This window comes from Chenopodium album, chromosome 6 (genome assembly GCF_948465745.1).
Source record: "Chenopodium album chromosome 6, dcCheAlbu1.1, whole genome shotgun sequence".
NCBI lineage: Eukaryota > Viridiplantae > Streptophyta > Magnoliopsida > Caryophyllales > Amaranthaceae > Chenopodium > Chenopodium album.
In genome coordinates this window covers 68,702,605-68,717,534 of record NC_137839.1, presented here as the reverse complement: position 1 = coordinate 68,717,534, position 14,930 = coordinate 68,702,605, and the positions used below count along the sequence as shown (strand labels likewise).

At 36.0% G+C, this 14,930-nt stretch overlaps 1 protein-coding gene across 1 annotated transcript; it reads left to right on the top strand.

Annotated features, from left to right (window-relative positions):
* Nucleotides 1-2,537: 2,537 nt before the first annotated feature.
* LOC145635080 (protein EARLY FLOWERING 5-like) lies at nt 2,538-14,692 on the top strand. The gene is made up of 9 exons (XM_081686374.1): nt 2,538-2,914; nt 6,040-6,133; nt 7,465-7,550; nt 10,995-11,044; nt 11,125-11,194; nt 11,497-11,578; nt 11,705-12,075; nt 12,505-13,038; nt 14,172-14,692. The coding sequence occupies exons 1-9, from the start codon at nt 2,831-2,833 to the stop codon at nt 14,382-14,384; spliced, it is 1,584 nt and encodes a 527-aa protein (XP_081542500.1). The 5' UTR covers nt 2,538-2,830; the 3' UTR covers nt 14,385-14,692.
* Nucleotides 14,693-14,930: the final 238 nt, after the last annotated feature.

The window sequence follows — 14,930 nt, the reverse complement described above, 5'->3', positions numbered from 1 at the left end:
GTTACTACCTTCAATTCCTCCCTCGTACCAAGCAAAAACCTATAATTCTTAATATGAAATCGCTTTTTGGAATGAAATGCGACCAGAATCAACTTATGTAATCGAAAAATTTGCTAACAAAAGAAGAAAAATGGAGAGAATCGTGCATTTATAAGAGGATTTGTAAAAACTATCCGTTGGAGTGGGGCCCAGTAACAGTTCCGTTAACAAAAGCAAGATTTTGGTGGTAAATTCTAATTTTAATTTTTTTATGTGGTGTTAAAATAATTTTTTTTTTGGTGGTGTTAATATCAATTTTCATTGATTTGTCTGGTGTTAAAATCTAAAATTTCCTTAAATTGGAGTATTGATTTTTATAACATGTTTTGATTTATTAATTTATTATTCATGTTTAAAAAGGATTGATTTTGAAAGCATGTTGGATTTATAAAAAAAGGGTTTGGATTATTATTATTAAAGGTTGAGTTATTGGATTTAAAAGAGAATTTATTGAATAATTGATTTATTATTATTTATGCTTTATAAGCATGTTGGTAATCCCACTATGCGGATATGGTATATTGATAAGGCCTTAGACTTTGCATGACCGGGTCTTTTCTCAAGAATAGCCTTGTAACATAAGGAGACTGGCTTGGGGGGTGTGCACACTTGGGAGAGGAATTGGTTTAATTGGTTTTATTGGTTTATTATGAGGAATTGGTTTTTAATATGAGGAATTGGTTTTAAAATAATTGGTATTGGTTTTATTGAATATTGATATTGGAATATTGAGAATCGGTTTTGAATCATGAGTTTGGAATTATTGGATTAATTATTGGAATTGATTTCTAAAGCATGTTTACAAATAAATTGAGTTTAATTATCTTGCATTTACCATGCTTAGCATATTTTGCTAACCCCTACTTCTTATTTGTTTTGGTTTGCCTTGTTTACCGTAATGGTAAGCAGTGTTTATTTCAGGTGGAGTGAATAAATTAATGCATTGGAGTCCCGGGATTTGGTTTCATCAATTAGGAATCTTGGTCTTTGTATCTATTTTTGAGTACTCATAACATTGGTTACTATTTATGGTTATTATTAATAAAGAAGAGTATTGAAGTTTCCGCTGCAAAGTATTATTTTATTTAGTAAGTTGAGTAGCCTTGCGTAATCACGCGGCGATAATACGCCTAAGTCTATCTCTACGGTATAATTATACGTATTATACTAGTATTTCCGTAGAGGGAGATTTGGGGGTGTTACACTTTCCCCCTAATCACTGCTTGAAACCACCTCCTTGATTTTGAAAACCCTAGAAAATTTATTTGGGGGTTTTTAATTTTGTGCATCTTGCTTGTAATTGATGCTTGTTTTGGGTTTGATTATGTATGTATGTGATGGTAAGGTGATTTAGAATCAAATTGCAATCAATTTGGGCTTGATTTAAGCATGTTTGAGTAAATAAGAGCAAAATATTCGAAAGGGATGGTGGTCGCCTATGGAGATTAGGGGAAAGGGAGGGTTAACCGGCGATGGCGGTAGGTCGTCGGAGATACCGGGATTTGGGCGACGGTCCGGTGGGTGAGGGGGTTGCTTCCAAGGGAGGGGGAAAGGGAGGGGGAAAGGGAGGAAGAAAGGGAAGGGACAGTTGGTTGTGGTTGGGGTGGTGGATTTTTTTTAGTAATCTAATTATTAAGTAATTGGGTGAGTTAGAGGTTAATTAGAAGAAATGGGAGGAAATTAGAATCTAATTAAGTGAATTAGAAGCTAATTAAGAAAATGGGTTTCCTCTCGCAAAAATAATGAACGTGGTGGTTTTTTTTTTTTATAACCAAAAAGCTTTTAAAAGGTTTTTTTTCGCAAAATGGTGCTTTTAAAAGGTTTTCTTATATAAACCGTGTATCGCACGGATTCTGATTTAATACTTCTACTACTACTACTACTAATAATAATATAAACCTCAACCCATTAACATTAGTAAACCCAAACCCAATAGCCCATTATGAATTTCTTACGAATTTTTTTTATTATTAATTCGGATTTGTTTTCTTTATTAGAGTTATGATTCTTAAGAATTTCTTAGAGCAACTCCAACGACAAGCTAATTGTCAAATTAGCTTGCCATGCCACATAAGCTTGTAAGCTAATTGTCATTTTAGCTCCAATGACTAGCTAATAGCTTACAATTTAAATAATAGACCACACCTCCTTAATTTAAGTTGATAAATTTCTTTTTATTTATTCTAATTTGTTTTATTTTAGAAAGTTTTTTTTTCAAGCAAATTAGCTTAACAAAGCTAATTTGGTTGGCCAAACTATTTACATTTTCTAGCTCCAATGATTAAGCTAGTAGGTAGGAATTATTTAATAATGCAAGCAAGTTCTTAGCTACAACTATTGGAATTGCTCTTATGAAATTTTTTATATTATTATTAATTCAAATCAGGTTTGGACTATAAAATTTTTATTTGTATTAGATTTTGAAAACTTTGGATTTGGACTATAAAATGAAAGTCCAAATATATTTCGGATTGGATAGACTAGCCAAAGTCCGAACGGACACCCCTACGACTCAATGGGCAACCAATCCTATTAACGAGCTTATCGGTGAAAAGCCGGAAAACTCCCACACAATATTCTAATAAGGGCATTTCTCTACTGTCAAGCATCGGAAACAACACTCAACGCCAAGGGAGGAGAGAGAAAGATTCACAAATCGCCATTATCACAGCTCTCAATCAATTTCTGGTTTCTTTTTCTTCATATTTTAAGAACTTCTCAAATTCAATTCAAAGAAAAATCATCAACACCTAAAAAAGAAAAAAGGGAAGTTTTTCTAAAACCAGCAAAAATGGTGAAGACAACGAAAGGAGGCAAAGTCATGAACCCTACTGATGCTTATCGGAAGGAGCTTCGTAAAAAGGAATTGAAAAGGGTTAGTGTTTTTTCCCCTTTTTCTATTCAATTTCTTTGTATTATCACTTTGTTTTGAATTCTAGGGTTTTCATTTTGAATGTTTCGTATTAATTTTGATTTTTGCAATTTTTGTATTGGTTTAGGTATTTTTGTTAATGCTTACTGTTTATGTATATTCAATTATAATTTTTAGTTAATGTTTGAACAAAATGGAGAAATTTGTGTTGCATTGTTCTTGCCAGATTTTTAGAGCTTGTTGAATTGGTTGCGGTGAACTGGTGTCGTAAAATAAAAAGAACTTATGGTTGTTGTGATATTGTTGAATTTCGGGGGATTGAATTTCATACATTTCATGCCTCTGAGGAGGAGGAGGCTATTGATTTATGAATTGGAGGAGATTGGATAAGTTGATCACACGTATAAAAAGTTTGACTGCGATAATGAAGAATTTCTGATGTCTTGTTTGTTTATCATACTTAGCGTTTGCTGTGTTGGAACCAATTTTCTTGGAATCACACTTGCAATAAAATAGAGTCATTACCATTACCTTTTTCACTTGTACTCTGTAACATTAAAGTTTGCGATGAATGATGGAAACCAGAGGTTTTTGGGAAACTTTGGTGTGAGTTTTGATTTGTGGTTAATACCTAAAGAAGATTTGGAGTTCAAAGGATGACTTTTTTTTTTTACTTAAATGTCAATTATAAAGAAGTTTTTTGGGTAGAGCAAATACATTCACTTTTGACTATAAATAGTTTGGCAATGGTCTCTCTCTTTTTATTTTTATTTTTAAGCCCTTTTCTTTTTTCCACGATTTTAGATGAGGTAACTAAACCAATTCAAGATGAGGTTCCATGGTGTATGGTGTTTGCAAATGATATTGTTTTGGTGGATGAAATTAAAGATGGGGTTAATGCCAAGTTGGAGCAATTGAGACAAAGGTTGGTTTAGAGGGTTTAAGCCAAGTCCGAGTAAGACTGAATCAAGGTAATCAGAATCGGGATCCTACTTTGGATCAAAGAAAGGAGTAGGATCAAATCGGATCGTAGAACGTAAGATTCTACAAAATTGATAAAAAGAGTAATAAAAAGGTTGCTACATAATTTGATAACATTTTTTAAGCCACAAAAATGGTAAAATTTATAGTATTAGTAGTTGGATAGTAATTTTCTTAGCTTAGAAAAAAGTTTAATTGCTTTAGAGTTTAGGCTCATTTTAATAAGTAAAAAGTAAGATCGTACGATCCTGATCGATCCTACTCAATCCTGACCGATCCTGTACAACCTTGTAATAATTTAAGTGAAAAATAGAATCGTTCGATCCTACCCGATCTTGACCGATCCTACGGCGATCTTGCTTACTCTGCGATTTTGCATCCGATCCGATTCGTTTGGCTATAATGGGATTGTAGGATCGCGTGATCCTACGATCCAGATCGCGATTTTGACAACAATGAACTGAATATTTGGTATGTCGCTTTGGTACTTGGAGGAGGGCAAGTGATGAAGTGGTAAGTTTGGATGGAAAGGAATTGACCATGAGTGAATGTTTTAAGTATTTTGGATCAATCGTCTAGAAAAATGGTGACATTGATCGTGGCTTAAATGAAAAGCAGCCACAGGAATGTTATGTGTGATTGGAGCAGTCCTGGTAGACGACCAGTGTTGCTCTATGGTACAAAATGTTGGGTTTCTAAGAACGAGCATGTTAAGAAGATGGGGGTTCTAAAAATGCGCATGTTAAGGTGGATGTGCGGGAACACTCTAAGAGATAGAATCAGAAATGAGGTTATTCGTAAGAAAGTAAGGGTGACAAGCATTGCAGACAAAATAAAGTAAAGTCGCGTGCGTTGGTTAGGCTATGTAAGACGGAGACCCGAGGGTGCATCGGTTTGAAGAGTGGAAGAGTGGGACCATGGAGGGATTAAACGACGGAGAGGGAGATCGAAAATGACTTGGTTGGAAGGAGTTAGGAAGGATATGAAGTATATGGATTTGCATGAGGATGAAGCATTGGATCATAAGGGTTGGAGGAGGAAGAGTTTTGTGGATGACCACACAGAATAATCATGTTTGGTTCATGTAGCCAACCTCACTTACGGGATTAAGGCTTTGATTGATTGTAGCACATGGAAAGAAATAGATGCCTTTTTGAGTGTCATATGTAGCAAGTGGAGTATGGAGGGGCTTATTATAGGGGAATGTTGTCTGTTTGCCATTTATGCCGAATATAATGTTTGCTAGAAAACAACTTGATATCAGTGTTTGAAAAAGCGCTGGCCCCAAGGTGATCAGGGATGAGCGCTTAATTTGGTCTGGGCAAGGCGTTTTGGGTTAGGTGCACAAAAAGTGCCCGAGGTGCACCAAAAGCGCCCTGGCGCAACCGAGGCGCACTTGAAGCAAACTTTAGCCAGAAAATTTTAACTGCCCATAATTGCACAATCTAATTTCTGCTCTCCATTTGAGCCACCCAGAAGAGTCTATAGTCCCTTAGAAGTATTACTGTTGTACTTACGTGTAAATAGTAAGCATGATGGAGCTAATAAATTATGGATCAGGAAAAGACAAATTTTTCTGGTGGATATAAAGCTATTTAGTGTTAGTAGGTATATCCAGAAAATCATTTAGAGAAAACAGATGATCTTTCTGTTTGTATATTTGTAAGTGGTGGCTAATGCTACCAATTGCAAGATTCCCAAGTTTGGTTGCAGTTGCTGTACTGACTTTCAGCCTCAGGTACCTGAAAATTGAAATTGTCGAGGTAGAGTTTGACAGCTTGTAAATGATATAGTCACAGGAGCTGTGGACACAGGAGCTGTGGACACCGGTGTTGTGGTTGTCATGTGTGTAGACGGAATTTAGGAGAGAATGACATTTGTGTTGGTTTACTGCTTTTGTTTTAGATATGTTTTCAAGATGGATCACTGATTTCAAGTTATATTATGAGAATATTGTCTTGATCTTTAATTTGTATATAAATCAAGCTTAAGCTGTCATGATTTGTATGATATGTTGTCATTGTACTACTTACGGATTAAGGCTTTGATTGATTGTCATTGTACTACAATCTTGATTGAATGCATTTGTTTAGATTATCCTTCTTATGACTCTTATCTTATATCTATATGATTATTGGCTTGGACAGAACAAGAAAGAGAGAAAAAAGGTTCGGGAGGTTGGTCTTTTGAAGAAGGATCCTGATCAGATCAAAGATCAGATTCAGAAGTTAGAGATGATGAGTAAGCTGACATTACTGAAATTATTTGCTTCACTAGATATGAGCAAAGTTTGATGGTTCTCATGCCTTTGGCACAATACTTTTCCTCTATGCTTTAATATATTACTTCCTCCATTTTTTAATATTTGCAACACTTCCCGAAAATGAAAATGTCAGAATACCTACAACACACTATAATTCGAAAGTTTTTGTGGTAGAAAAGTGTACTATTAGTCTATTACCCTTATTTAATGCTCATGGCCAACTTAATTATACTCCTAACAATCACTCAACCCCATTTTAAGTGTGTTATATCATGTGAGACCCACTTTTTTTAAATACCGTGAAAAAGTATTTGTTGCAAGTATTAAAAAACGGAGGAAGTATCTTTTTGAACTTTGAAAGTTTATATCTATTACTGTTTGTTTCTTTTTTATGTGAAGGAAACTTCTCAATGGATTGTTCACATAGCAATCTTTTCTGTTTGGATATGAAAAACAGATTTCATTCAATAGCACATCAAAAAGAAACCCAATATATCAAAACAGGATGTTTTTGAGAAAGCCCTGTAAGCGTGAGCTTAAATAGAAGCTTAATACACCACTTGCTCCACAAAGTATTCAATGAAGATTGAAGACACCTGACCATAGATAATTTTGTCATTTTGCTTCAATTGAATCATCTTCAAATAACTGAAAATTATCCTACCACAGTATTTATGCTCCTTACACCTATCAAACTTTATATAATAAATATGCAATTGGTCTTGAAGAGTAGCAAGAGCAATCCAATGAATCCCAATAATCGTAAGTAACCACTGTCAAAGTAACAGTGCCTCAAAACAATGTAAGAATAGATTATTTCCTGTCTTTTTACTATTAACACATTAAAAGAACACATGAGGTGAAAGATCCTTAAAAGGTCTGTGAGCCTGTAGATAATCAGAAGTATTGAACTTTCTAGAACTAGTAACTAAGTCAAAGCTTTCACTTGCATCTTTACACTTAATGTTCTGATTTTGCTTGCAAGTTGTCCCTTCTGACTTTTGTCAAAGAGAGTAATAGCAGGTTTTTGGCATTTGATGGTTGGTATGGGACTCCATCATGATCATGGTGATAAGGCTAGGAAAATTAAAAGTTTCTTGATATTTAAGTCTCCTACTGTATCGCTTATTTACTTTATAGTATATATCTGGCTGTTAGGTTTCTGTCACAGGAACACCTACAGAATTTCCATTTCTTAACGGCGTGCACTTGCCATTTGGGATTGAGAACTTTGTTGTTGTAGATATTTTTGGCTCTCTGCAATCTTTTATCTGACTAAATTGTTCATTCTTCTCCCCAAAATGCACAGAGGCTGAAGGTGCACTTGACAAAGCAAGAAAACACAAGAAAAGGCAGCTTGAGGATACTTTGAACCTTGTTATGAAGAAGAGAAAGGTATGTATGTATATGTTTGTCCTTTTTACTATCTATGTTATTTGCGTTTGGTGCCTCTATGTCCCAAAGTAAACATTAGGTAACTTGATGTACCTATAGTTTTTCTTTTTAGTTTGAGGACACTTTGAACCTTGTTATGAGCAAGTATTTTTAGTTAGATGAAAAAGGAAAGGGTAAATGATACTCCCTCAGAATCTTGTTACACTTTGGTCCCCACACTCTTTCATATAATTTTAATAATACCCTATTAATGTCTATCACATTTACTTTTTCAATAAAATAACAATTGATAAACAAACAACCACTTGTCACCTATAGCTTTGTGCAAAAGGTAACACAAGTTGAGTGCAATACTGTGACGGACGGAGTAATAGCTATAATTAAAAAAAAAAAAAAAAAAAAAATTAATTAGAGGGGATCAAAATTGCTTCTTTATTTTTATTTTTATTTTTTACAACCTAGCAAATGTTTCATTCATGAAAACAGGTGGCCGTGAAGCAATATTTATACTTAAATAATGTAGAATGGGTAAAAAGAAGCTGCTGTAATATGTGGGATTTGAACCCAAGACATGAATATAAGGGTCTATGTGGGCACTCTTTTCCTATTTACCGGCTGTGTTGTATGTGACACATGAGCTACACTTAGGCACACTGTCTTGTCATTCACTCATTCTTATTTGTTTGTCCCTCCCTGAAACTTCTTTTGCTGTTTTATAATAAAGGATCCTCTAAAGGGATTTCATACCGAAGAGATGTGAAGCACCAAAATATTGAGCTACTTGCGAAATACTTCTTCCATCCCAAATTAGGTGACACATATTTCTTTTTGGGAAGTTTCTTGTTGGTTGTTTTGTTTTATTTTGAAACTTCTACATAGGAATAAAAAGAAAAGGGTGCCCTATAACTACTCGCTTTTGCTACTGCTCTACTTTAACAAAGCCACTGCCGGCCCGTGACCCCCTTGACGCCGAAGATGCCCTTTGCCAAAGAAAGATTTTTTTTTTTTTTTCAAATACCCGTACCTTGAGCAGTCATCTAGGGGTGGTGGTGTATGAGTAGTGGAGGAAGTTGGCAGTGGACTAGATAAAGGTGAGGGTGGAGTGGCTGGTTTGCAGGTTAAGGTAGGAGAAGGACCGGAATAGGGGTAGGTGGTTATGGACTTATGGGTCTTTTTGTATTTTGGTCTTCCTATCTTACTTCCTAATATGCGTGCCAAAAAGAACGGTTACTAACTTGGAATAGAAGAAGTATGAAACATAGAAATGTTCTGAAATGGAAATGAGATGTTTTAAACAAGCAACCGGAGTGCTGAAAACATTTTGGGATTTTGAATTGTCAATATTCCATTTACATATAGTGTTTGAAATGCAAGTTGTAAAGTTGGGCTCTCTACCCTACAAATGTTATACTACCTTCGTTTCGTTTTAGTTGACACGTATTCCTTTTTAGGAAGTTTTTTTTTGTTCGACACGTTTCCTTTTGGGGTAAATTTTTTACCTTACATTTACAAGCTACCTCACTTGCTTTTTCATTCTCTCTCACTCTCTCTCACTCTCTCTCCTCTCCTTAATATATGTGCCTAAATCAAACGCGTCAACTAAATAGAAATAGAGGAAGTATAAGGGAAGGAGAAAAAACTAGACGAGTTGAGTAATAAAATCTTAACTAAAATTTAATGGCCTTTATTTTTTTTTGTTATATCATATGCACTGTTGATAGGGGTGTGCATTGGCCTTGGCCTTGGCCTTTTAAATCCAAGCTAAAATTCTCCCATTTTTGAAATTGAAGTCCAAATGGATATGAACCATTATTTGAACTTGTAATTTTGGTACACCTAGGTTTAAATATCTGAGGCCACACTCCTTTGCTAGAAACGGAGAACCCAACCCATTATATCGTCAGGAATTCACATTGGGGCAATATCGATTAAAGTCGCATTGCTTTATATTATTGTGGGCTTTGATTTGCTACCCAACCCTCATGTGGAGCTTAGTTCCTACATGGCAAAGGCAATGAATGGAAAAAAGGGGATGTCAAAATAATTGACTTTTGCATGAGTATTTTAGATAGACAAACAAGAAAACAAAATTTGTCAAAAAGTACTTGATAAAATTAGGTTTTGTGAGAAATAATTTTGTACTCCATCCGTTTTACTAAGTGTTACTCACTTGCGTTTTACGCGGTCTCCAATAAACTACTTTGACCATCAATTTCTTTGATTGTGCATTAGTAAATTATACAAAGTAGGTATATTAAATTCATAACAATACTAATCTGATAAGATCAAACTTGATAATGTTTTTTCTTATGTATACACAATTAGACATGGTCAAAATTTTAAAACTTTGACCTTGTGAAGAGTAAATGGGTAGAACTCAAAACGGAGGTAGTATAAAAAAGTTATTGTAATTTACACCTCCCTCCGTCACTTTATAATCGTTACATTTGGAATCTTTCTTTGTTAAAGCGTAAAGATTAAAAATTGACTGAGGAAGTACCTTTTAAAGCATTTTCTAATGTAAGATGTTGACCCAGCCCATGTGCTGATTACAAAACCATAAATGAGGCATTTTCCCTCTTTTTATTTCTCATTTTTAGCGCCATCATCTCTTCTTATTTTCCTTTTTTTCTCCCTCTTTTTCTATTACTCCTCTCTCCACCGAACAAATTCTATGAGCTCTTCTCCTCCATGATTCATTACTATTCTATTTTAAAACACTAAACAATTCTCTTCTCCTCTTATGTAAAGTGTAATGATTGTTTTATGTTATTTTTTATTTTTATTTTTATAATGTTTGTATGGAGGAATATGCTACATATTCATAATTAAAAACCAAAACCCATAGACCAAATGCTTCACCTTCATACTTCATGATGTGAACGCCTTATGATTATCTTTACAACTTTATTTAGGTACTCACTTGGTTCTACCTTACTCAAGTAGGGATTTTGAGGAAGGGAATTGGAGGGGAGAGAAATAGAGGGGTGGGCTGTCGTTCATTTGGATAACAAATGAGGAAGGGAATTGGAGGGGATAGAAATAGAGGAATTAAATTGTAAGAAATTGATCTCTCCAACAATGGAGAGATTTACAAGGAAAACTCATCATTCTTCCCTCCCCTTCCCCTCCCTCCCCCTTTTTCTCCTTCCCCTTTCTTTATTTCTAACACACTGTAAATATTGTCGAAGGGAAACAGGGGCTTTGATACGACATCTCTATCCCTTTCCTGAAACTCCTGTACCAAACAACCCCTTAAATATGTATGTCATGTTTATGTTTGGTAGAACATCTCAATTTGCTGTGTAAGTGCACCTTATTTTTCCCTGATAAATAAATGCATGAAATTATAATGTGTGCTGGATTTTTTTTTTGTTCTTTTCATTTGTGTATGACCTTGGAATAACTTGAGATGATATGATGATTTATGCTTTTGTTTGGCAGGAGTATGAAGAAAAAATGAAGGAAAAGGGTGAGGATCCAGTTATGTTCAGGTACTTCTCCTTTCATTTTGTTTTGTTGCAACAGTTATGTATTAAATATTTTTCTCTGATACAAGGTGAATCTGCTGCAGTCATTTGGGACCTGTACAGAGACGGACTTCAGCCGAAGAGGAGGAGAGAGCAAAGCATCCACAACCTGAAGTAAGTTATGCTTGGTCCTACTTTCTTTTTGCTATACCCTCTGTTTCGCTCTGATAGTCTTGCTTAAGAGATCATGTTGAACATATAGTCTTTAAGTCTTGGTTAAAGAGGATGCATTATCATTATCTCTGTAATGTGAAATGTAAATGGACACTGGGAGTGGAATTAAGAAAATTAGGCATCAGTAGTGGACACTGGACAGAGGAAATATATTTCGTGAATTTCTAATTTTTGAACTACTTTTGCCTGTTCCCCCTTATTTATTTATGTTTTATATGTCGTTTGTTTGTGTGGACCTATAGGATTCTGTATACTATCATCCAACGTTGAATCCCACAGGAGCTCCACCCCCTGGAAAGCCTCCTATGTACAAGTCTTCTATAGGTTTGTTCTTCTTCTAATAGCACCATTTTTATTATTATTGATATTGTTATTGTTATCATTATAGCTCTGTTTATGGTCTACTCCTTGTGCCTGCCCCTTTTTAATTCTTACATTATATAATGGCAGGGCCTCGGATTCCATTGTCAGAAGCTTCCTCGTCAAATGGTGCTGCATCTTCTGTAGATCTTGATGGTGTTGAGTTGCCTGCACCGCCTCCGCCACCTCCTTTGCCGAATATGGATGATCCTGATTCTAGTCATGACACTGATATACCTTCATCTCTGCCTCCACCACCTCCACCACCGATGCCTCCGAAGTCTTCGGATTCAAACTTGGCATCAGCATTGCCTCTACCTCCACCTCCTCCACCACCTCCTGGCCCTCCTCCTAGAGAGATTATTGGAGTTCGTCCTCCACCCCCTCCGTCCACTCAGCCACCACCACCACCTGGTATTTCTGGAAGTGAGAGGGATGGCACTACTTCAAAAGATTCGCAGGTAATTCTCATTCGTGACTTTGGCAAAGATCTCACTATCCCTGCAATTATGCTGCCCTCCCACCGTTTTGGTTGGAGGTTGGTATTTGTGGGCTGATGTCGTGATACCCATGTGTTTTTATTTCAGAATTGAATTACCAAATTGACTGAAGGATCAAGATGTACTTGGACCTGCAATTATGCTTCCCTCCCTCCTTTTTGGTTGGAGGTGGGTATTGGCAGGCTGACATCGTGATACCCTTGTTTTATTAGTTCAGAATTGAATTACCAAATTGACTGAAGGATGTACTTGAACCTTATATTGCTGCCTTATGTTTGATTGAAATTATATTGACTTGTACTTGAGCAATGCTTGCTTGGTTTAGTACTTGATTCACAAGGAGGTTTCAATAATGAGAAGTTATTGATATTGAATGGTAATTCTTTGCAGGGATCTAATATTCTCCTCCCTCCACCACCTCCACCACCTGGAATTCCCCCAAAATTTGCAGGGAATCAATCTGGTGTTGAATCTGATGCTGTAAATCAGGAAGTGGGCAATGATCTTCCAAAAATGGTCCCTCCACCTCCATCACGGCAGCCTCCATTATCAGGTATGCCTGGAGGCCCAGGACCGGCTGCACTCCCTGCATTACAGCCTGATGTGCTACCCCCAGGCATTTCAAGATTCCCTCCACCCCCTCCGCCAGACTCAAGGCCACCATTATCTGCTTCTGGATTTCCAGGGCAACCTGTACCCCCTGGAATTGCACCACTTATGCTTAGGCCACCTTTTGGTCCTCCCCCTGGACCACCTCCTATGATGAGACCTCCACTTCCTCCAGGTCCACCACCGATGATGCTACAGGATGATTCAACTGCAATGAGGCCAACTGTTCCACAGAAACCATCTTATGTTAAATCAGCTGCACCCACAGTTGTAAAGAGGCCTCTAGCTCAGCACACACCAGAGCTCACAGCTATGGTATGTTTACTCTGGCTTGAAGTAGAAGCTGTTATTCTTATAAACCTTGCAGTCACTTGATGAATTGCACTTTTGAAATGTTTTCTGTTTTGCTTAGTATTATTTTGGTTGGATAGAGGTCTGGGTGGATTCTTTTATTTGATTTTGAGGTTTGGGTGGAAATTATGATGTGTTGAGCAAAAAGCTTTTTGGCTGATTAGGTCTGCAATTGTAGTATATAGATTATGTGATATCTGACCGTGGACAATCTTAGGAATAGATAATTACTAGTAGCTGTAATAGATTAAATTTCTGAGTTTGTTAAAATGAGCTGACGAGACAGATTAATAAAGATGGAAGCTTGATATTGATTAACAATGCCCGAAACTTTAACTACAAAAAATAGCTTGATTCTATTACTCTCCACTTAGTAACTTGAGGCTACTTGTCTCATTTACAAAACATCACGAATCGCATGCATTCTACTGCCATGTCACTTCCTAGTTATAATCAAGGACTACTGCAAGTTAACCTAATATTAATTGTGTTTGTCACTACTCAATCAGAGTATTATGTCTGCAGAATTCTTATTGCTCCCTCCCTTACTGTTTCATTGATTAGTTTTGTCCACATCTGTCCCCCCCCCCCCCCTGCTGCTTGTCTCTTCCCCCTTTGTCTTGTGTGTCAAGTTGTTTCCTCCTTCGAGTGTAAACCCGAATCGGTAGCTTGGGAGTGCATACTGAGTCCATTATAGTAGTTTCTTACTTTTTGCCTTCAACATGATGGCAGATGTGTTGTGATACAATGGATTTTACGGATAATACTGCTGTTGAAGTGCTTAGCTTAAGCTTTTGTTAGACATATTAGATTTACAATTGCAGCATATGAGTTTTATGATACCTGAGTTGGTAGAATATTCTCAGAAAAGCTAGTTTAGTTTGTAACATATTGAACTAGTGATGTAACTTTTTATACAGATTGGAAATTAAAAACTTATTGTGTTGTCTGATACGATTGGTTTTATGTCACTGGTATTGATTATCATACTATAGCGTTATTAGTTGGGTAATTTACTTTTTTTAAAAGGTCAAAACTATAACATCACTGTTGTGGATCGTATCTAGACAATATTCATTTTTATGATGTGGCTACAGGTTCCTGCATCTGTACGTGTTAGAAGAGAGTCTGCTCTTCCAAAGCCAAAACCAAAAGCAATGACAAACGCACCTATCTCTCAACAGCCCATGACTTCTGCTCCAAAACCAGAATCAGTAACAACCACATCAGCACCAAAAGCACCAAGCATTGACGATTCATATAATGCTTTCTTGGAGGACATGAAAGCCCTTGGCGCTCTTGATAGTTGACGTGAATATTATTGCAAGGGATTCTTATTGTCTTAATCTACAGGCTCGTTTATTTGGGTAATTCTCTGGTTAGCTGTATTTAAAAGCTTCTGTAACAATCTATTGTAGCTGAGAGTTGTGGTACTAAATTTTGTTTACAGATCCCTGCCAATAGAGAGAACTAAAAGTCTAAAATGGAATAATTTCTCATTTAATAACAAAATTCTTCTGATTCTAGTTCTCTTACAATTAGTGTAGTTTTGTTGTTGGATTGATGTTTTTCTCAGTCAACTTATATTGAGGTCTCTGTTATGCTTACATGATATTTATTTCAGTTAAACTCTTATTGAGGGAGGCCTCATTTGTCTACATGATGCTTGTTATAGTTATTAAAGTATTACGTAGTATTTTTAATTACAACCTTTGTTTATTCCTTTGTTTACCAGTGTTCTATTTTTTTCTCTCTGATCATATTTTTTTTAAGGCTATATCAGTTTTTATTTAAGTTAGTATATTGTTTTGTACAATTTTTTTTTTTTTTTTTTTTTTTTTGGGTTGGTAAGGAGA

What these genes read in the sequence shown, in the direction of transcription:
- LOC145635080 (XM_081686374.1), top strand. Translation starts at nt 2,831, where the DNA reads ATGGTGAAGACAACGAAAGGAGGCAAAGTCATGAACCCTACTGATGCT. An exon ending in GTAAAAAGGAATTGAAAAGG is followed by an intron (nt 2,915 to 6,039) that starts GTTAGTGTTTTT and finishes TGGCTTGGACAG; the next exon opens with AACAAGAAAGAGAGAAAAAA. An exon ending in CACCAGAGCTCACAGCTATG is followed by an intron (nt 13,039 to 14,171) that starts GTATGTTTACTC and finishes ATGTGGCTACAG; the next exon opens with GTTCCTGCATCTGTACGTGT.